Raw genomic sequence first — 24417 nt, forward strand, 5'->3', positions numbered from 1 at the left:
CCATGGTGCTGGGGATTCACTCTGTCCTCGTGCTTGTGCACCAAGTGCTCTTACCACTGAGTTATCTCCCCAGCTTTCCCTCAGCCTTGTGAGAACTGAGAGCACATATGTGAAGGTCCTATACTTGTATTTAGAGAATAATTGCTCAGATTATTACTTAAATTCTTTTTGTTTTCCTTAACTGGTTTAAATAATATGTTTTGCAAAAGTATTTTGTTATTTTGATGACCAGCCTTTATATAAAATGAATTATGTTGCTTTTCACTAATTCTGCCTGTTGTGCAGTACACACATGCACATAACAGATAGTAACTATGAAACTGTATATTTTGTAAGTACAGTCCTTTGAGTGTTAGAGTACTTAAAATTAGAAATAAGTATGGTTATTCATAAGTAATTTATCTCTGTCCTGTTGCTCAGACTTAGTTCAGAGATTTTTAAAGGATTAGAAATTTGAAGGATGGGATATAATTCACACACTGTAAATTCCAACAGAGCAATGAGTCACCATGGGCAAGGAGCACCAGTCACCTCTTACAGCCTTAATTCACTTTGTCAGTCATTCTTAGTAAAAGCATCTTTGGAAATCTTTCTTTACCTAATTATACTTTCTCTGTAAATGACTAAGCTCATTTTTTTTCCATATTTTATTCTGATATATGGGCCACCAGTTACAACATGACAGAGTGTTTCCCATAGTTCCCTCAGTTCTTTTTAGTATCTGAAAGTGTTCATTTGCAGTGAGGTAAGTGAAACTTTCAAAAAAATTAGTCTTCAAAATTTTAAATTTTAGTAAGGTTGGGTTGGAGCACTCGGTAGGTGTGTATATTCTCACTGGCTGGTTAAATGCCTGCATTCGGGACTTACTGGGTTTGGTTTGGTTTTGTTATGTTTTTGTAGATGTGGTGGTACAGTGGGAGCTATTTTGACATGTCCACTGGAAGTTGTCAAAACACGGCTGCAGTCATCTTCTGTGACACTTTATATTTCTGAAGTTCAGCTGAACACCATGGCTGGAGCCAGTGTCAACCGAGTAGTGTCCCCTGGACCCCTTCACTGTCTAAAGTAAGAGCAAAAATTCACAAATTTTGTTTTTGATGCTGTGATTTTAGTGATTCTCACATGCTTAGTTTTTATCTTGCATATTTTAAAAGGTTCTTTAGAAAACTCAAAAGTCAGAAGTTAGTATGAATCATACTTATTAGTGGTGATAGGCCATAAAGGAGTAGAACAGTTATAAAGATTGTGTAAAGTGGGATATTTCCAAAATGTAGCCCTGGCTGTCCTGAACTCACTCTGTAGACCAGGCTGGCCTCGAACCCAGAAATCTGCCTGCCTCTGCCTCCCAGAGTGCTGGGATTACAGGAGTGCACCGCCACCACCCGGCTGTGAGTTTCTTTTCTAAAGGTATCATAGGCATTTTGTTTTGAATTGATTAATATTTTTGTTTGATTTGTTTTCAGGCAAGGTCTCACTATGTAGTTCTCACGGGTCTAGAATTCAGTATCTCAGACAGGCCTGCCTCTGTGCCACCATGCCCAAATAGCTGTTTGTTTATTTGTGAAATGAAGGTAGTGTTGGACTAGTGTGTGCCTCATGTTCGCATATGTGCACAAGTACCTGCATCTAATTGCTGGCAGTCCATTTTCATTTACAGAATATAGAACATATAACCTAAGCAGCTGCAGCTTGAAACAGTTATCCCAGTTTTTAAATATCTGTGTGTTGTCATTTTCTGATGATTTGAAAAAAATTAGCATGTTTATATTACTAAACATAATTCACTTTCAAGACGGGCTGTGGTGACACGTGCCTTTAATCTCAGCACTTGGAAGATGGAGGTAGGTAGATCTCTGAGTGTGAGGCTACCCTGGTCTACAGAACATGTTCCAGGACAGCCAGGGCTACACAGAAATACTATCTCAAAAAACAAAATAATAAACTTAGATCATTTTCTATGTCTTTAGTTTTGTATTAGAACCCAGTGCCTGTGTGTGCCTTATCAGCTCACATGGCTTAAATCTGTTTGAATTTAGCTCAGTAGTGTTTGTTTTGTAGGAGCAGATGAACTCATCCAGGGTGTTTACATTGGCTACTCAATTGCATCACACTTGTCCAACTTGGTTACCCAAGAACATGAGGGGCAGAATAAAACTCAGCAATTCTAAATTCAATTAAAATGTCACAGTTACAGAGTACTGATTGCTGTGGGCGATTTAACTTTTTTTTTCTTATTTTTGTATTTTATGTGTATGGATGTTTTGTCTACATATGTGCATACCAGAAGAGGGCATCAGAGTCCACGGGAACTACAGTTATTGATGATTGTGAGCCACCATGTGGGTGTTGGGAATTGAACTCAGGAAGAGCAGCCAGTGGCTTTTAACCACTAAGCCATCCTTCCAATCCCAGAAAATATATCTTTGCATCACAATCCTGATATTGCTCTTGATTAGGTCTTCTTAAAATTCTCCCTTAGACCCCTGAGATATATTTTGTTCTGGTTTTCTTTTTTGTTTTTTGGGGGTTTTTGGGGGGGGGGATTTGGTTTTTTCGAGACAGGGTTTCTCTGTGTAGCCCTGGCTGTCCTGGAACTCACTCTGTAGACCAGGCTGGCCTCGAACTCAGAAATCCGCCTGCCTCTGCCTCCCAGAGTGCTAGGATTACAGGCGTGCGCCACCACTGGCCGGCATCTAGTTTTCAATAATCTTACATCATCATAAGAACTTTCACTATCTCTCTGGATTTGTTTTATTAAATATAAATTTCTGTGGGTTTTTTTATTGTTGTCTTGAGACAAGGTTTCATTATGTAACACTGGCTGACCTGGTACTATTCCATGTAGACCAGAATGGCTTCAAACTCACAAAAGATTCACCTGCTGCCTACCCAGTAATGGGATTAAAGGCATGCACCACCATTTTCTTAAGTTTTTCATTCTCTCCTTTAATCTCTTTATAAATTAACCACCAAGGAACCCAATATCACTGTACTATTTAGTTTTCTAACGGTAAAATTGGGATCAGTGAAAAGTTTTTTTTTTTTTTCCTCAGCACCTTGGACTTCATAAAGAAAAGTCTTGCCCCTCAGCTCATACCTTTAATTAACTATTTCATTGGTCGGCTTTTACGAGCCCTTTCTTGAGTATATAGATACTCGGGGAAGCAGCTGTCTGCCCCTGTGCCTTTGCTTTGTTTGTTTGTTTGCTTATTGCTCAAAGTCAGTCTAATTAGACCGCCCTGAACTATCCCCGCCTCCCACATGTGGAATTGTAGACATATGCTCATATCTGGCTTCTACATTAGAATATTTCTGTCCCTTCTCACCTCTGTAACTTCATTAACTACTTAATCTCAGAAAGCCTTTTATGTTTTAGACTCTCCCTTTTTCATTCTAGCGATAGATGTCTTGTTACAATATTTGCCTATTGTCATCTATTAAATTATTTGTCTTAACATGTTTTTTTTACAACTATTCGGCAAAATTTTCAGTGTGAAGGGTTGTATGTTTTCCATCTTTTTATGTAGTCATAAGCTGTTTATACATTAAGTTCTCAATATAGTCAATATTGACTGAAACTTACCAAGCATTCTTGTAATCCTTAGGGCATTAGGATGATAGATTTTTCAGTAACATCTCCCTGAAACGGTTGATTGACATGATACTGCAGAACTTGAGGTCTTTTCCAAGATGGAAGACTTCAAGGACTGGGCTGTGGTTCAGGGGTGGAGGCTTTACCTTCTACAGATGAGTCTGAATCTGATCTGCAGCACTCAGCTCAGCCGGTGTGACATAATGAAGCCTTGTCTCAAGACAACAACAAAACCGAGAATCTGTATTTAAAAACAAACAAATCTAGAGATTTTTTTTGAGACAGGGTTTCTCTTTATAGCTCTGGCTGGAACTCACTCTGTAGACCAGGCTGGCCTTGAACTCAGAAATCTACCTCCCAAGTGCTGGGATTAAAGACATGTGCCACCACTGCCTGGCAATATTGGAAGTTCTTATGAAGTAAAAGCAAAAGGAGGGAGGGAAGAGAAAAAGAGCAAGTTAGTGTCACCATATACTTACTTTTTCTGTTATTATGATATAGGGTTTCACTGAAGCCCAGCTTGATTTGAAACTCACTCTGAAGTCCAGGTTAGCCTCAGACTTAGGATGGTCCTCTGATCTCAGCCTTCCAGGTGTTACAGTTACAGACAGAAATCTGCATGCTTGGTTAAAACCATAATTTTTAAAAATTTTGTGCATAACTATATGGGTACATAGATGTCACAGTGTACATGTAGAAAAACAGGCTAACTGTGGAATCCATTTTCCTTCCACCTTTAGGTGAGTTTCAGGAATCCAACTCAGTTCCTTAGGCTGCATGGCAAGTGCCCTCAACCCCCTGAGCCTTCTTGCTGGCCATTCTAGAGATGATGACAGCTTTGTCATTAGCACATCACTTGATGCTTCAGAACTTTGTCCTGTCCCCGTCTCCTGCAAAGGTGGTTTTATACGTAATGAAATGGGCCCAAAAGATACATTATAAATGAGACATTAGCTTTGCTGTAGGATATTAGTAAAGGATGATAGAAGAACATTTCTTTCTAACAATGTGCTTTTCTCTTTTCAGGGTTATCTTGGAAAAAGAGGGCCCTCGCTCGTTGTTTAGAGGATTAGGCCCCAATTTAGTGGGGGTGGCTCCCTCCAGGTAAAAAAAAATAGAAAGGCTAATAAGTAAGATTCTGGCTGTTTTTATTTCAAGGTATTTGGATATAATCATACATACATTTCAGTATTCATGGGTAGATAGATAGTTAAGTTTCTGTTGCTAATCAGAAGGAATCTCCAAAGAAAACCTTGGTTCTGGAGCTAACAGAAGTTCATTGTACTATGAACACAAAGGACATGTTTCATGTTGTAAAGAGACAGTGTAGTGTTTGCTTTCAACTGTGGGTGCTCATACTTGGAAAATGAAGTGTGGAATAAAATAGTTCTAACTTTAGTAACTCTTAAATTTCAAAAAACAAAATATCTTTAAAGAAAATAAAGGGTTTGGTGTATGTGTGTGGAGGGGTGTCTTTGTTTTTGTTTTGAGACAATCTTACTGGGTAGTGTCTCCAACCTCAAATTTACCATCCTCCTGACTAGTATACCTGAGTACTAGAATTACAGAGATTTTACCTGACTACAAATAACCATTTTTAAAAAGTTCATATTCCAGATGATCATGGATACCTAGTGCTGTACTTCAAACTACATACTTCATTCATATACTGTTACTTATTGTGCTTCACTTTCATTTTAAGAAAGTATTCAGAGTTGAGCTCGATTGCCTACACCTATAATTGAGAGGCTGGACACCATTGTCTTGCATTCAAAACCAGGGCGTAGCTACATATGGGGGGAATGCTGGGTGAGTGGTAGCTACATATGGGGGGAATGCTGGGTGAATGGGTGGTGGTAGTGAGATGGCTCAGTCAGTATGTTATGGAAGGGACTTACGTACCTGCAAGCTTGATGACTTGAGTCATCAACACTGGAACCAACAATGGAAGTAAAGAATGCACTCCTAAAGTTCTCTGATCTCCACATACACACAGGAGCACACATACATAGTGATAATAAATGAAAATTTAAAGATTTTGTGTTTTAAAAATCCTGTCTTTGTGTGTATACTCGCATGCCTGTGTGCATATGCACATGCTCCCAAATTGGTATGCGTACATGCATACAGGTTCCCATGGAGTCCAGAAGGGTATCAGATCCTGTGGAACTGAAGTTACAGGTAGTTGTGTGCCACCCAGCATGAGTACTGGGAACCCAACTGAGATCTTCTGCAAGAGCATCCTCTTAAACATTTAAAAAGAAAAGAAAATCCATATTTTATATCATAAAAATGAAGAGTGGAAAAGGTAGCATAAAGTTTCACTTTCCACTTTAAATATATTGCCTTACTAGTTGTATTTTTTTTTAAAGATTTATTTATTATTATATGTAAGTACACTGTAGCTGTCTTCAGACATCCCAGAAGAGGGTGTCAGATCTCATTACAGATGGTTGTGAGCCACCATGTGGTTGCTGGGATTTGAACTCAGGACCTCTGGACGAGCAGTCGGTGCTCTTAACCGCTGAGCCGTCTCTGTAGCCCACTAGTTGTATTTTCTACACATTCATTCTTTTCCTCCTAGATAGCCACTATTTATAAACAGTTAAATGTACTTCGTTCTAGTAACTTTCCTGAGTATGAATATTGTGCATATTCATTATTTGCATAAATGAATCATAGGAAATACTATAACTTGTCTTGAAGCTCTGTAATCTGTGAAAGTTTTAATATATCTTGTATATATCTGTGTGTGTGTGTGTGTGTGTGTGTGTGTGTGTGTGTGTGTGTGTGTGTGTGGGCGCACACGCGCACAGGTGCCTGTGGAGGCCAGAAGAGGGCATTCAATTCCCTGGAGCTGGAGTTGTGCTCCTCCTGATGTGGGTGCTGAGAGCCAAATGCAGGACCTATGGAAAGAAAGCAAGCTTTGAAACAGGTTTTCACTTAGTAGATTGGGTTGCCCTTGAACTACGATGCTCATGCCGTAGCCTGTTGTCTTAGTTAGGGCTTCCATTGCTGTGAAGAGACACCATGACTACGGCAACTCTTATAAAAGCCAACATTTAACTGGGGCTGGCTTACAGCTTCAGAGGTTCAGTCCATTATCATTATGGCGGGAAGCGTGGCAGTGTCCTGGCAGACATGATACTGGAGAAGGACCTGAAAGTTTTATATCTTGAGCTAAAGGCAGCCAGAAAGAGGCTCTCTTCATTGGGCAGAGCCTGAGCATCAAATTTCAAAGCCCATAGTGACACACTTCCTTCAACAAGACAACACCAGTCCCAACAAGGGCACACCTAATAGTGTCATTCCCTGTGCACTAAGCAGTCAAACACATGAGTCTTTGGGGGCCAAACCTATGCAAACCACCACACCTGCTGATTTCTGGGATTGCAGATTTAAGCAATCTGGCCCCTTTTTTCTTTCACATATTTTTTAAATATATATATATATAGTAATGGAAGCTAGAGAGATGATGGTTTAATAATGGTTAAGAGCATTTGATGTTCTTGCAGAGAATCTGGTTCTGTTCCCAGTACCCTCTTGGAGTTTCATAACCATCAGTAACTCCAGAGCATGTAATATTCTCTTTTGGTTTCCATGACTGTGTGCACCTGCTGCACTTACTTACATATAGGTAAAATAATCATACATCAGGCAGATGCAGTAATAAATTGCTCCATTATCAGTTATTGGTCTACTTTGTTCCTGATTTATAAATCAGGATTGTTGAGAGATAATGTAATATTTGATTCAGCAAGCAATAATTTAGTACTTTAAAGGCTAAAAGAACTCTAAATTTAATGAAGTACTTACAAACATTGCAAACATAACATGACCTGATGGGCCTGATCACATTTGTTAACATTGTTTTGTCTTAAGATTACTGAAGTATAAAGGGCTTGGGTGGGGGCTCCAGTTCAAAAAAAGTAGAATATATATAATCTCAAATTTACCAGATTAGACTGACTAGATCAGCTCCACCTCTAAACTTATCTTCACCGAACTTGGGTTAAGTACGCTGACTCTGAGTTCGCATTCTGGAGTACAACCACATAGCTCCACTGCAGAGAATCCCCCATTGTCAGGGTGGTACACAAATTCTTTTTGCCTCTTGTAGTTGCTAAGTGGCTGTCAGTAGTAAGCACAGCTTAGGTGATCTGAGAATGGTTGCAAGGAACTGTGCCTTTGAGTTTTGCTTTTTTTTAAAGAACTAAACATGCTTTGTGTGAAAAATGGGTAAACCTGATGTTATGTTGACTACGACTGAGACTACTTCTCTATTTTAAAATTAGGAAGATTTATATCTTACTAATAAACTAATCTTTAAATTTTTAGAGCAATATACTTTGCTGCTTATTCAAACTGCAAGGAAAAGTTGAATGGTGTTTTTGATCCCGATTCTACCCAAGTACACATGATCTCAGCTGCAATGGCAGGTATGAATATCTAATAGTAAAAACTCCTCTAAATCTGGAAAAAAAAAGTTAATGATGACTTCATATCAAATTAAGATGGTAGGCATGCTTCTTAATTAAAGTGTGCAAAGTGGTTTTTGTTCATTTGAATAAAACATTTGCTATACATAAAATGTTATCAGTTAAATCTTTGTGTTTAAGGGTTTAAGTGACAAACTGAAGATAATACATTCATTTTTGCTGTGTATTGGTTAATATTTGATGCATTCGTGCTTTAAGAGTCTAGCCATACCTCCACTGGAGTTAGAGCTGCCACCTGCTCTCCTCAGTTTCCCTTAGTGACTTCCCGCCCCTGTCTGGAACCTGCCGCCAATACTTGGTACCGTAATCATTGTGTCCTATGCTCAGATGCTACAGTTTTGTGAAGTTTATTATGACCCAGTTATTGTAGTTGGTGTACCATTTAGAATACATTTATCCTTCCTTACAATCTGCCTTATGTGTACATGCTCGTGTAGAAATGTTTCCAGGAACTTAATGTCATGATGATGTGATTCTGAATCAGAACATCCCCAGGTCTCTGCCACCCTTCTAAGGATGAGTGGTAAAGATTGATTTGGCATTCTGATTCTGGAGTCATTTGCTGCCCTGCTTGTTAGACAAAGCCTTGAATTTTAGTTCTTAATAGAAATGTCTCCCAGTTTTCTGAGAATTATTTATCTACCTCATATTTCCAAATTGTCCAGTAATTTCATAAGACAATAGCTGCTTTTATCAGCTGTTGATCAATAAATTGACTTCCCATTGTGTGCTTAAGGAATGCCTTAAACTGCTGACCATTTTCTATTTAGAGTAGTTTAATTTGAACCATATATTTAACCAAGTAAGTATATGTTTGAAATACTGACTTGTGAAATATTGATAACTTTCGCCATATAATAAATCTAGTATATACTTTACAAATTGTTTTCAAGGCTCTATATTTTACAATTGTTGGCCGATTGACATTTTGAAGCTGGAAGGGACAGTGTTTAAAGTCAAGATACTATCCTTTGATTTGCCAGCTTAGAGAGCTTGAATAAGATAGGTAATTCCTGGGAGTTTTTATGACCTTATCCTTGGAATGACTGGATAGGTTGAGTTTTGAGAATTAGTTCTTAGTGTAATAATATTTACCCAGTTACAAACTATAATTTTTTAATTATACTATTTATAGATGTTGATTATGGACATTTTCCTCTTACATATTTGACTGGATATTGGTAAAAGTTGGGCCAATTTGTTATAAACCCCGAAACCATTACATTAGGTCAATAATATATTTCTAGATTTCAGCATTTGTGGTTTGGGGGCAGTGGGGTTATTTATATCTAACTCCAAAAAATTAAAAAGAAATGTTGATGTTATTGTAAAAAATAAACAGATAAACAGTCATTTTAACATTTTGACAGTGTTTATTATAGATTTAATATTGCAATGTTAGAGGATCAAAGTATCTTACCAGAACATCTTATTTTATTAGTATATATCAACAAAATTTATTACCAGTTTTTTTTATTGCAAAGAAATTTAGTAAAACTTTTTAATACTTTCCTCAAATGAATAACATCTTCATTAATACTATTTTCCAAATTGAATTTTGGTAAATTGATAAGCAGGCGTATACAGACAGTATTACACTGTGTACTTACTATGCCGTTTGAAAATATTTTTTCATTTGTTTACAGTTACATTGTCCTTAAAACTATGCCCTCTGCATTTCTTTGCACTGATTGTTAGTATTAACATTTAGCTTTACAGTTTTTTATGTGTAGCTGCATGGCTGGTGAAACAGAATGGTCCCGTACAGATTGACTAAGGTAGCTTTCCCCCATTTATTCTTAAAATAATATGCACCAGATTGTTCTGGGTTTTCTTCAGGGTCCTGTTTTGTACATTGAAGAATGATTTAGAGGTATAAAGTACTTAAAGATAAGTCATATGAATAAGATTTTAACTGTTTAAAAAAAAATGCTAACCTTGTCACCTTAGTAGCAAAAATGTATTAAAAGACTCAGCCATATTGCCTTGGCAATTTTCCCACACCAGTCAGCACACACAGTCTCTCTCTTCAGTTTCATTTTATGTAATTTAAATATTAAAACTTAGTTAAAAGTGTTGTTAAAAAGTCTTCTCTCTTTTTTTTTTTTGCAGTATTATAAGTAGCCACACTAAAATGGACTATATGGGTTTTTTTGCTGACACATTTTCCAATTATAAAGATATTTCATCCAAGCAGTGCTGATTGTTTCCATGTCTTAACCCACCTTTCCCCTTACATACAACTGTTGACACTGTTTACTATAGCTCTTGAGGGTTTCTGTTTTGAGTCTTGTTTTGTTGAAATAATCTTGAGTAACCCCTCCGAGTACATTATAGCACCTATTGGTATGCCAAAAAATTGTATTTAATTTCTTCTTTCTTTACAGTAATTCCCAATTTTTAAAAGTTTACCTGACAAACACGTAGTTTTTATATTAACATAAGTATAAAGGAGATGAGTTTCTATGTTTATTATTGTTTATCCATATAGTTAGTGTGAAATTTCTAGTATATCAATAACCACAATCATTTAGTGTTGCCAGTATATCTAGTGAATAGTATTTGCTTATAGAATATATTATTTTTGTTGGTTTGTTTTTAAGAATGCATTTTTTTCAAGGTATTTTTTTCTGTGATTTTTAAACTTCATGATTTAAATGCAAGGTTAGGTGTTCTTTACTCCTTAAATATAAAGTCTCCCTTACAGGATTCAGCCAGATGCATGGTGGGACAGCTGCTTTGTATGCTTACTTGTGAACATTTTTCCTGTTTTCTGTTTTGTAGAACACAAGAATTAATACAAAATAATCCAAAATATTCCATAAGTATGGATGTGCAGTATTACTGCTAGAGTCACAGGTGACAGGTACTACTGTTAGCAATGTGTACTTTATTAGTTACGCAAAGTTCCAGACTTTAATATTCTGTTGGGGCTCTGTGTGTTTCTGTTTGTTTACTTATTTTAATCACTAGATAATCTGATTATTAAAAAACAAAAGTGTTTGCAACTCTTTTCATGGTAGATAATAGTGATAGGAAATGGGACATAGAATCCCTTCTTGGGTTTTTTTTTTTTGTTTTTTTTTTTCTTTAGATTCTCCCTTGACAAGGTTAGCATTTTTTCTTTAAGACAAAATTGATCGCCTTTTAGGTAAGTATTTGGACTCTGAATCTGCTGAAGATGGCGGGATTGTCAGTACTCTGTGCACTTTTATTATAAACACAAGACACATTCTGATATTCTCTTAACTTAAAAATTAAAAAAAAAATCTCACAGTAAATATTAAATCCTTCAGTGAGATTCAGTTTGTACACATGTGTCTATGAGGTCGCTGCTTGTTGTTATGATACAGAAAAGCCTGTGTCTATTTTAGGCATTTACTGTACATTTCTCCCGAGAAAAGAGTGAGATCGTGTCATCTCATGCTCCCCATCCGCAGGTCACTTCCTGTAGAAATATGGACTAACTTACACCTCGTGAGTACTGAACTGAGCATCTCTTGCAGCCTCTAGTATAAGAAACACACTCTGGGATTTTATAGTAGTTGTGGAAGGTGGGACATGGATTGCAATGTGTGCATTGTTGAGTGTTTCATAAAGATTTAACTCTGGTCCCTTTGTTATCCTTCTAAATGGAAGAATGGTCTACTTATCAGTTAACATGTAAACTTGAGGTCTTCAGCTTGGCCTTAATAGCCGTGACCTCCACAGAATGACAAGAGAATATTTTAATTAATATGTTGGAGAGTTTGTAGTTTTAATATGCTGTCCTACAGCTATTAAATAATAGTAGTTGTCTTACCTTTGCTTAGCTAACCTTTAGACATCTAATACAGTGCCTTCCACTCTCGTCATCGATGCTTGGTTACTGCTTTTTTTTTTAAGACTGGTGTCTATACTTTCTAAGAAAAGCAGGCTATAGTGAATAAGGTCTTAGCTGTTTTAGTGTAGTTTTAATTTTTAAAATTGTTTGAATGCTTTTAGTTTTAGGAGGTTGTATATGCTTTGTACTTTCAGAGCTTAATTGAAATAAGTACTGAAATGCAGTACTGCAGATAACACTCATTTAAGTATGCTCAGTGAGTTTCTATAGGTGGGATTTGTTTATGTTTTTAATTAACACATTATCAAGTAGAATTTTATTTGATGTACAACTTAAATTTACACTTAAAGTTTTCTAAAGTTTCTCAGTAAAACACTGATGCTACTAACTAAATGCCTCTAGTGGCACTTTGCTTTAACTGATTCTGGAACAATACACATTTTTAATCTATAAGTAGATTACTCACTATACTTTCCAGTTTGTTTAATGTTTTATTGGGTGTTCTGAAGACATTAGTCTCTTATTAAAATGTAACAAAACTAAAATGCAGAGTTAAAAAAACTGATAGGCAATTTCTAAACCTCAGAATCACCATGCCCAACATCTCTTTGTGTTTGACGTAAATGTAGCAAGAAAACATGTTTAGTTGTGGCTAGCCACAAACTTCCTTACCACATAATTATGTTTCATTCCATTTGTTTTATTTCTTGGGTTAGTAGGTTATATTTTTCCAGGTCTAATAAGCCTAATAATGTCTGTTTTGCTATTTAACTTTTTTTCTTTGTTTGTTTAAAAGAAAGTTATAGTGAACCAGTTAGCTTTTTACTTTTTTATTTTTTCATTTTTAAGGACCAATAGCTAAAACCTATAGAAAATGCCTAGATTCTTAATCCAAGCCAGGAAGTAATTTGCTGATTAGCTAGTTGTCTATACTCAGGTAGTACCAGAGCAGTCAGAGTAAGCAGCGCTCACAGTAAGACAACAAGTCAATATTCTCCCTGCCCAAATTTCAATGTTGGCCTATGACATAGTGTATCTGGAAGTGAATTGTAGTTAAGTAAGAAATACCTGTTGTTTGCCTTCTGACAATGTTTACTTATAGAGAAATAGTGAAGTTACTATTTGAGTATTAAAAATTTTGTACTCTGAGAATAATTTAAAATATTTTTATATGCAGTGCTCCTGTCTTAAAGTGAGGGATTTTGCGACTTGGAAAGTGATTAAGGGCATAAATTTGAACTAAAAGTTTTACTTTAAATGTAAAATTGGTGAAAATCTTTTCAAAAAGTAAGTTGAATGAAAGTTTTTAATTTGATAGCTTTATTTTTAGCTCGAGAATAAATTTTATTTTATGCCTTTTAAACTAAAGTTTTATAAGAAGGCAGGTTATTTTTCCTAGGGATAATTAAAATCATTACGAATAATGAATAGTGTTGTATATTTATGCTGCTCCTTTCCAATTAGAAACTCTTACTGTATAGACACCTAGCTAATATAAATATTTTGGTGATACAGTTCTTGTTTAGTAAATAAGAATTGGGGTTAGTGTGTGGCTTTGTAATTAGACTACTTGGTTAGCAGCTGTAAAGCCCTGGTTTTAGTCCCCAACAACAAGGAGTCCCCAACAACGAGGAGTCATTTAGTTGGTGTTTTGACATGTATTGATGCCTGAAAATGTGTAATTTTAATTTGTTGAGTTTAACGTTCTCATTTAGAAAAAAATGAGATTCAAAAGAAGAAAATAACAGTGCACATTCATTCTCAGACTAAGCATGTAAGACAAATATTTAAACTAGTCTGACAGTCATGTTTTTCTTTCACCACTAATAAATTCATGAGAAGAACTTCTTACTAAAAAGGATATTTTTTGACAGTCTGGTCCATATTTCAAATTCATTATGTTGTTACCTGCTAATGCCAAAGTTAATGGTATCATTCCTCTTTATGTAGTATTAAAAGCACATAAGAAAAGCAGAAACTGCCGGGCAGTGGTGGCTCACACCTTTAATCCCAGCACTTGGAAAAAGCAGAAGCTGGCTGATCTCTGAGTTCAAGGTCAGCCAGGTCTACAGAGTGAGTTCCAGGACAGCCAGGACTACACAGAGAATCCCTGTCTCAAAAAAAAAAAAAAAAAGAAAAAGGAAAAAAAGAAAAGCAGAAACTATATACTAGTCAAAATATTAAAAAGTTAATAAGCCAAACTTTATCTTGCTAAATAGACTTGATTGGGACACCCCTTTGTGTGAGGTGTGGCTACTTCTACAGGGTTAAAACAGGGCATAGAAGAAGTAAAGTTTGAGTAAATTACCTAATACTGCAGAAGGGAAGAACAGTTGAGTTAGATCATTTCACTTCATGGAGTAGCAGCTTTAAAGCCAAAGAAAGTTTATGATTGGCTCTCATAACTTTTATAGTAGGATTAAATATGTCACAGCATTTTTCTCATATTAAATGTGCTGGGTATAGTATTTCTTTCTAAAGCGACCTAATTGACATGATAGTATTTGATAATTATTCCTTATTTCTCTGTGTGAGTTTTCAGTGAATTTAAAGGCCAGTTGAATAAATGTAATTCTGTGAAGTTTGTGTTACTGATATTATTTGGGAAAGCAAAACAAATACTTTTATATAGATGAAACATCTTTATAAATTCTTGTCATTAAGATAGCATTTTCTATGCTGTTTTCCTAAAATTAAAAGATATTGCTTAGTCCCAGAAGCACACTGCTCCAGAGATCCTAATCTACCCTAAAACTGAGCCACCCCACCGTGGCCACTGCTGCTCTGCAGGTAAATGTTAGTGACAGAGAGGTACTTCTTCCCTACTGATTTTCTTCACTGTAGAAGGGAGAAAAATTCTGGTTTGTAACTTTTTGGACAAACTTTTTAAGAGTTTTCGTTTATTTGGGTAATAAGTAGCCCCACTGTGTTAACCCTAACAGAAATCTTACCTCTGAGTTAATATTTATTAAAAAAAAAAATGCTGGGCCAAACTTCTGGTCCACAGACCAAAATATTAGTATAATGCCATTTATATAAGATTCCCTTTAAATGTAGTGTAGCAGGTGATAGAGTCACTCCCAGGCAACTGTTCTAGAATGCATGTTTGTGAACTTGGATTATAGAGTCAAGAACACCCTGTTTGCATGTAGGTTAAGAGAACACTTGAGGTGAGGTCAGAGTCTGCTCCTGAGGGAATCATCTAGGAAGGCCAGAATTGTGAACAGGTTTTCATGGTTACCTGGACATAAAATGAAAAGTGTAACGCTTATATCAGTTAATAGTTTAAACATTTATAGACGTTTTCTTTACTATAGATTGACATAATGTAAAGATCCTTAATGTGAATGTTTCTTGTCTACTGACATCATTTTAAATATATTTGTTTAGGTTTTACTGCAATCACTGCAACCAACCCCATTTGGCTTATAAAGACTCGCTTACAGCTTGATGCAAGGTATGTTCTTACTTGGTTGGTTTGGTTTGGTTCTGAGGCAGGGTCTTACTGTAGCCCAGGAGGAGCACAGGCTGCCCTCATGTGCATGTTGATCTGACTGCCTCAGCCTTCCAAGTGTTACTCACTTACAGGTGAGTCGCCACACCTAGCCTAAGATAGTCTTTTTTTTTTTTTTTTTTTTTTTTTTGTAAATGGGTGTATACTCTGTCTGCATGTACACCTGTGTGCCAGGAGAGGGCATCATACCCCTTTATAAATGGTTGTGAGCTATCATGTGGTGGTTTCTGGGAATCAAACTCAGGAGCATCTAGTGTCCTTAACTGCTGAGCCATCTCACCAGCCTTAAATTTAAAAAAAAAAAAAAAAAAAAATTAAGAATATTTTATTCTTAAAAAAAATAAGCTAACATGGATTTAGCTAATTTTTTTTTATGTATAAATGTGTATTTGTAATTCTTCAAGGCCAAGTTGTCTTTTCTCATTTATCCTTTTCTGGCTGCTGATTTTATATACAAAAATGAGATGGCATTACATTTCCACACATGGACAGGATTTCTAACACACACACACACATTCTCCTGTTCCATCTCAGTGATACTAGCTCCATTTTTCCTTTTGTCTTTTGTATGTATGCTACTATGAGTTTCTTTAGGGTTATTTCCAGGAGCCATGGGTAAGAGTTTGTTTACGAGAGGGTAGGCCCCTTAAAATAGTTACACTGCTAAAGATATCCTGTCCCCCATCAACCTTTAACTGCACCTAAATCCTCAGGAGAGAATGGCATTCTGTGAACCCCTTCCCCTCCCTCAGCAGTGTTGACTGGCAGTCTTACAGAGATTCCATGTGGGTTATCACGACTGCCACAAGTTAAGTGCCATCCTCATGTCATGACTAGAAATTGGTATTCTGTGTCATCTCTCTGTCTCTCACATTCTTCCCACCCCATCTTCCAACAGTGTTTGCTGAGTCTTGGAAGGGGTTATGCAGACATCCCATTTATAGCTAAATGTGCAACAGTTATTAACTCTTTGTCCTTTGACAGTCTATAGTCACAGCTCCCCTTTGTAAAAAGAAGCTGGCAGTAGCATCCTTCCATGCATGAGCACTGCTACTTAGAAGGCCATCTGACAGGCCTGTCATGTCCACCTAGCAACCACTTCCCCACTTAGTCATGGGCTTTGACCAATTTTCAGAACCAAATGTGAAGCCTTTCCTCTGGAGCAAGCCTCTGTCTGATCCAGTCAGAAAGCAGATGGGCATCCCCTGAATAGATCTGCCAGTATTACACCAGTAGGTTCATCTTGCCTAGCTAATCAGTATTGTTGCATATTGAGTACACAGCGAGTTAATCTGTGGTTGAAATTTCTTCCCCAGCCTTCTGCATAGCACTTTCTAGTACTGAGGGCCAGCTGTTGAGTATTTGTTGGTGCTTCTGTTTCATTTGAAATGTGGATCTCCCACCAAAAGCAAAAGCTATATAATGGTTGATAATGAGACAGTCTAAATAAGAAAACTGCATGTATGTTGGAGTTTTATGTGCTTTTTATTGGGGGATGCTAGGTTAACCAAGCCAAAGTAGTGATTATTACCTGTATGGCTACTTGTAAGAGCCTCCCAGCAGCTAAATACATTACCTCATAGCTGGTCTAGAGAAAGGGCAATTGCTCAGTCCAGTGACCTATATACAACAAGCCCTGAGCTGGGAGGTAGCATTCCTGTGATGGTAGACTTCTTTAGTTACCACTGACCTCAGTTTTACTGGGGGCGGGGGGGGGGGAGGAGCTTGATTCATTCAACAAAGCTATGTTGAGCATATGCTGCTTCGTGTTATAATATTCACCAGGAGTCAGTGAGGTTTAACTTAAATGGATAGATCAATGGATGATTCTTTTTTAAAGCCTGTTTTAATCAAGATCCAATAAGAGTAAATCTCGGGGAATCTAAAGTACAAGACTTCAAGTATGTTCTGTCAACTGAGAGCAGACTAGAGGAAGCAGTGCAGTTGAGGTCTTCCGTCTCAGCTCCTGTTGGCCTCAGCGTAAAAAATGGAGATTATACCTCTTAATTGGAGATCCTATCTGGTTGTATTAGTCAGGGTTCTCTAGAAGAACTTGATTGATGATTGATTGATTGATTGATTGATTGATTGATTGATTGATTGATTGATTGATTATACACATTGTCAATGGAATTCAAGACCACAGGTAAAAGACTTGTTGATAGTTTCTAGGTCTAGGTCTGGATTAGCTAGGTAGGATCATACCCCGAGGGTAACACTCCTTTTATTCCACTTTGAATCAGGCCTTTCCTCAACCTTTTTTTAATTTAGAGATTTATTTATGTATTTTATCTATAAGGGTGTTTTGTCTATATGCACACCAGAAAAGGGTACCAGATCCCACAGGGCTACAGTTACAGATGGTTATGAGCCACCATATGTGCTGGAAAGAACAACCACTGAGCCTTCCCTACCACCACCCTTTTTTTGGAGATAGGGTTTCTCTGTGTAGTCCTGGCTGGAGCTCACTCTGTGGGCCATGCTAGCCTTGGACACAGAGATCTGTCTTCCTGCCTCTGCTTCCTGAGTGCTAGAATTAAAGGCATTTGTGCTCCACCACCACCACCACCACCCAACTAAACTTTTTAATCTCTTTGAACAAAGAACTTGCTTCCACCTGGTTTAATTGTCCTTTGAGAGGCTCTGCCAGAGCCTAGCCAATACAGATGCAGATGCTCGCAGTCAACCATTGGACTGAGCATAGGGACCCCAATGGAGAAGTTAGGGGAAGGACCGAAGGAGGTGAAAGGGTTTGCAACCCAATAGGAACCAAGCAGAACTCCCAGAGCTCCCAGGGACTAAACCGCCAACCAAAGAGTACACATGTAGGGACCCATGGCTCCAGCTGCATATGTAGCAGAGAATGGCCTTGTTGGACATCAAAGGGAGAAGAGGACCTTGGTCCTGTGGAGGCTGGATGCCCCAGCGTAGGGGAATGCTAGGACAGTGAGGCAGTAGTGGTTAAGGGGGTGGGGAGCACCCTCATAGAAGCAGGGGGGATTGGGGTGGGGTGGAGGGTTGCAGAGGAAAACTGGGGAAGGGGATAACATTTGAAATGTAAATAAATAAAATAAACAATAAAACAAATGATATTACATTTCCTGGTGCTCTTTCTTCAACTGTATAATCTATATTTTTCTTTGTCCTGCTTGCCCCCTTTCTGCATAAAATGATCACTTATAACCACATGACACAGTCCATTATAGGCTGTCTTGAAACCTCCTTTACCAAAGTAAACCAGGCTGGCCTCGAACTCAGAAATCCACCTGCCTCTGCCTCCCAAGTGCTGGGATTAAAGGCGTGCGCCACCACTGCCTGGCTCTACTGTACCCTTAAGTGGCACTAAAAGAGATTATAATTGGAAAGGTACTGAGTAATCACTTTGTAAATGTAAGAATTGAGTCATTATTTACCAGGCTGCTACAAGGTAGTCTTATATTTATCTGGTAACTTTTCAGATGAACTTCTGTGAAATTGAAAGAAATCTAGTTATGATCCTTTAAGGTGCAGTATCATAATTTAACACCTCCCTTGGCTTTTGGGGGCGAGGTTAGTTTGAGACAGTCTTAATTATTATGTATGTAGCTCTAGCTGGCCTGGAACTCACTTTGTGGACTAAGCTGGCCTCAAACTCATAAAAGATCCACTGGTCTCTTCTTCCCAGAGTGTTGAGATTGTGATACACACACCACAGTGCTGACAATGTTGACCCTCGTTGTTTCATGTCACTAAGTGCAAAGGAAATTTAGCCTCCTTAGAACTGGAATCATCACAGTGTAAGCGTTTGGGGTTTGATGCTTTCTGAGTCTTCCTTGGGTCAACACTTGAGCATGGCATGGAATTCCCTAAAGGTGGGGGAAGAAAAGAGCGCCGTATTTAAAAATACGGACCTTCTTAGCTCCGACACAAATCTTCCAGTGCTTAATGTCAGTAATATTTTCCCTTTATTTCTTGCAGGAATCGTGGGGAAAAGCAAATGGGTGCTTTTGAATGTGTTCGTAAAGTGTATCAGACAGACGGCCTGAGAGGATTTTACAGGGGCATGTCTGCCTCCTATGCCGGCATATCAGAGACAGTTATCCATTTTGTTATTTATGAAAGTATAAAGCAAAAACTGCTGGAATGTAAGGCTGCTTCTATGATGGAGCCTGATGAGGAGTCTGTGAAAGAAGCATCGGATTTTGTGAGAATGATGCTCGCCGCTGCCACCTCAAAAACCTGTGCCACAACCATAGCGTATCCACACGGTGAGAGCGCCTGGGCCAGAGGAATGCCTGCCCTTTGGGGCATACAAGACTCAGCGCCATTTAGGAAGATGCTGCTCTTAGAGTTCTAAGTCTAGTTATGCCATCATTTTTAAATGGAAAACAAGAAGAAATGTTAAAATTTTTAATTTGCCCAAGGGTATGTCAGAAATGGATCCCAGATTTAAAGTCTTTAAATTACAAGGAACCAAACAATTTTATATTATTTTATATTGGCACATTAATCATGCCCACCAAAAAATTGCTTCTAATGTATCCTGTATTCATCTTTACTATATTTATGAATATAATTTGTTCATCGGGCTATATTTATACCCTTATATCATAGTGTATATGACTGTATTAGTTTGGTGTTTATACAGTTTGACTGGTTTCAGTAAGGTCTATATTGCATCACTGTCGTGAGTTTATAGTGACAGATCAGTTCTGTGCTTGGTTGGAGGAGGGTAAAAAGGAAGCAGTGATGTTGCAATAAAATGATTTTTTTTTTTTTCCTAAACAGAAGTTGTAAGAACAAGACTACGTGAAGAAGGGACAAAATACAGATCTTTTTTTCAGACATTGTCTTTGATTGTTCAAGAAGAAGGCTATGGGTCTCTTTACCGCGGTCTAACAACTCATCTAGTGAGACAGATTCCAAACACAGCCATTATGATGGCCACCTATGAACTGGTGGTCTACCTACTCAACGGATAGCAGCAGGGGCTGCCATGCTACAGAGCAGGAAGACCAAAAGATGACAGTGGACCATGGAATCTTGAAGCCAGCATGGTGGACAGAAGACAGTAGTGGGGAAACATGTAACTGCTATGGCTGACTGGAAGCTTGGTTTTAGGAAGTAAGGTACCACACCACATTAACTCTCAGTGAAGAAACCCTGGGCTGCCTCTTATAGAATGCTTTGAAAAGCATTCCTTTCTCGAAATTGCCATTTTCTCTACTCTTGTTCACCAGTTCCAGTTTTGTTACTGGTTTATGACATTCGGAATATAGTGTTAATTCCATGAGCATTTTTGGTTGTTTAAACAAAATCATTCCTAAGTATATACTGTACTGTAATTTTCCAAAGATAGTAGTGACAATTACAGATGACTAACTTGAATTTCTCCTGCAATACTGTAAAATAACAAGTAGATCCTCGGTACCAGTTTCCCAGGAGGGCCTGCCTGTTACAGTGTTTTAAGTTATTTGACACCCGTAATCACTGTATTTTGACAACTAGTGAAATAGTTATCTAAATACTTCATATTTTCAACATTAAAATGTTTTGGTCACAGCTAAAAGATATTCATCATAATATGGACTTTAACATATCAAACACACATAGTTAATGGTTGGGACTATAAAATAAGCTAGTGGATACTGACTCAGTGATGGAGAGAGCATTCTCATACCTTCTCCAATTATGCAGTGCAGGAATGGATGTAATTTTGATTCATAATGTGATTATCACAGTCTTGTACCTACATATTATTTACTTTAAAGTAGAAAACTAACAACTTGAATTTTTCTACTTGCTTTCACATTAAGAATTTTAACCTTTGAATTATTTCCACATCTATATAAGTTATTTGTTGGTAGAGGAAATGGTAATTTTCTGTTTTGACCTTTATAGGCTCCTTGAAGTGATACTAATATTTTAGGACAATATAAATATTACAGAAAGACAGCCTCAGCTATCAGATACAGCGAATCTTAGTTGGCAGAGAGCCTGTAAACAAGTGCGCTACATTGGACAAACATTCTTTATTTCCCTACATGCTCTCATAGAGTCAGGCTAGTTTTAGTTCATTGTTTTAAAAAGATACAGTTTTTAAATTTTGCTTCTGAGTCAGCAGCATCTTCAAATACTTTAATATATATGGCCATTAGAAAGGTGTTTGCTGCAATACTATAGATTTTCCTATGATGTTGCTATACTGGCATATAAAACTTGTACAATTAAATTCTACTGTGGTACTCATCAGTCAGTGTACCTTAACTTTACATTTTGTGCAATGGCTTTCTCTTCAGAGTGACTTTGTGAATGCACTTTGTGGCCTTTTGAGGGGGTAAGAATTAGGAGAGAATTCATGTTAATTTCTTAATATTGTTATGTATTAGGCAGAAGCAGTGTTCATAGTATTTTTCTGGACTTTAGGTATATTTTGGAGATCTTACAGTATTTGAAGTGCTGTGGAATGCCACACTACTATGGAAAAGCTGCATGACATTGAAAGCTTTCTCTGCTGTCACCAGTGAAGGTTAATTCCCTCTTAAGTTTCTCTCTCACCTTGACTTCCTTGTAATCAGTAACTGGATGTTCTTAGGTGCTTAATTGGAATTTAAAATATTCCGATTTATTTGGAGACCAAAGGCAAGTTTAGATTGTTACCTTTGGAATTATTGCAGCTTTGACATCTATTACATGGAAGATACCAAAAAATAAATCCCTACCTGGGGGTTTAAGTTAAATCTGTAGAGAAGGTCTCAGGCTATAGTGTTTGCCTCTTCAGGTGCCATTGATACTGCCTAATACAGCGCCATTTGCTCTGTGAAGGTCCGTAACACGTAATTATGTTGAATGTAGGGCATGTTCTCCTGTGTCACACAGATCTCAGATCATGAAAACCAGCAGCCAAGGAACAGCTTGTGTTGTCGTAGCAAATCCACGATAAGTGTCCTTTCGGGATGAACATGTAGTAGTCTGTATTTTACAAGTAAAACTTGGATTACCCTCTAGTGCATTGTACTCAGCTTTTAAAGTCAGCATGTGATCTGCAGGGATGGGGCTTTGGAGTCTTAGTGTTTACTTGTAAAGCAGCTGCTGGAACAGAGTGAGGAGGTCTGTTTCGTTTTTTTCCCTGAGTGTTGTCTACCATAGTTTACTTTATGACTGAGATAATCCAAAAAGAGAAAACCATATATGTGTTCTATATAGTTTGCCTATGAAGTGTTTCTTTGAAGATTTTAATTGTAATGTTTTTTAAAAGTGCATACTCAGAGCATTGGATGTTTTAAAAACTCGTTTTTAATCAGATAATCTTTTTTAATGTCTTAAAGAGCTAGGGTGAACTTTGTTATATACTTTTGTTGCAGTCTTCTCAGAAAATTGAACTTAGGGTCGGGCTGGAGCAATAGCTCCACACAGCCGCAACTGCTGTGCCTCAAATGCTTGACATTTGGATAACCCAGTTGGTGAAGTGCCACCTGCAGTGGGTTGCCATACAGTGCTTTAAGTTTCCAGGGAACAAGCTACCACCAAACTCCTGGCATTGGGTTGGGTTAGTTTGGGTTTCTTCTTCAACTTTTATTTGCTTGTTTTTGTGGTGATAGGGGCTCTTGTTGCCCAAGATGACCTTGACTCCTGATTCTCCTGCCTTTGCTACTAAGTGCCAGCAGTACAGACCTGCCCTCCACGCTCATGAACTCTGCTCAGTTCTCATGGTACAGCTGTGTAGAATCAGCTGACTCTTCAGAGGGGCTTGAGCTAGCTTGTAATTCTGAAACCATGACAGCATTGTTAGGTGACACAGCCTTTGTCTCATAAACCTGGATGTCCGCTTGCAGTAGCCTTGTTAGGATGAGCACAGTTTGGGATGTTTAGAAGAATAAATGTTCGTTTTCTAAAGTTTAAACATGTTTGGCTTCTAAAAATCACCGTGAAATAATGATTTCAGTTTGAAGAACTTAAGTGGTAGAAATCAATCTCCCCTTTCTCTGAGGACTTTCCTTCATACTTCTCAGTTCATGTGCTCTTCTGTCCAAACTGCCAGTCTGACAGGGACCCCTGTGGGGCTGGTGCACAGCTGTCACCCTCCTTTACCGAGACTTTCAACATTCCTAAGAAGACCGATGCATCTGGGTAAATAAGGCAGAATTTCACTATATAAAATAAAGAGTGCTCTCTGCCCCCTCACGGACCTTCTCCCCTATAACTTTGTTTCTCCTTAATTGCACCTCAATTTTTATGCTATCCATTTTAGAAACTAAAGGATAGTTGTGATCAGTTATGCTAAACTTTCTGAATGTACCCCAGTGGATGTGAATTACACTAGACCCATCACTCACAGTGTAGTCAGCTTTGAAAGAGCTGATGAGTTTTGCCCATTCATGCAGTGCTGCTATTGTTGCATTTCTGTACATGGCTGCAAATTATGTGCATTTATGTTCTGTTTATGTTAACTAGCTGACTTGTACTTGAATTAAAATTCAAAAAAATTAAAATATGCTTTTGAAAATGTGTTTTTTAAAATATATATCTTAATATTTTGTAATGGTGAAGATACAATCATACTGGTGGTATGCTGTGTGGGGGACAGGCTACATTGTCTTCTGGGTTACATATTTGCTCATTCATGCAAAAAACTTTCTGCCTCTTAAACCTGATAATATCTGAGGGTATAAAAAGGTCAGATAGTGTAGTTCCTTCATACCTTGTATCTGTTGGTGTGTGATCTTACACATCTATTGATCTTTGAGCCCAGTGCTTAAATCTGTCAAAACAAATTCAATTTGTACAGCATTGAACAATAAGAGTCTGTTTAGTCCTAGGCATATAACCCAGAAGATTCTCCAGCATGCAATAAGGACACATACTCCACACTATGTTCATACCAGCCTTATTTATAATAGCCAGAAGCTGGAAAGAACCCAGATGTCCCTCAACAGAGGAATGGATACAGAAAACGTGGTACAGTTACATAATGGAGTACTACTCAGCTATTAAAAACAACAAATTCATG

At 37.6% G+C, this 24417-nt stretch overlaps 1 protein-coding gene across 1 annotated transcript in view; it reads left to right on the forward strand.

Annotated features, from left to right (window-relative positions):
* Slc25a36 (solute carrier family 25 member 36) overlaps positions 1-23899 on the forward strand; it is a 35086-nt gene extending 11187 nt beyond the window's left edge. The window contains exons 2-7 of the mRNA XM_052187585.1: positions 901-1065; positions 4619-4696; positions 7931-8031; positions 15305-15371; positions 19386-19675; positions 20196-23899. Coding sequence (XP_052043545.1) covers positions 901-1065; positions 4619-4696; positions 7931-8031; positions 15305-15371; positions 19386-19675; positions 20196-20389 — 895 coding nt within the window. The 3' untranslated portion in view covers positions 20390-23899. The remainder of the gene's footprint in view (positions 1-900; positions 1066-4618; positions 4697-7930; positions 8032-15304; positions 15372-19385; positions 19676-20195) is intronic.
* The last annotated feature ends 518 nt before the right edge of the window (positions 23900-24417 follow it).

The sequence above is a fragment of the Apodemus sylvaticus genome, chromosome 7 (genome assembly GCF_947179515.1).
Source record: "Apodemus sylvaticus chromosome 7, mApoSyl1.1, whole genome shotgun sequence".
Taxonomy (NCBI): domain Eukaryota; kingdom Metazoa; phylum Chordata; class Mammalia; order Rodentia; family Muridae; genus Apodemus; species Apodemus sylvaticus.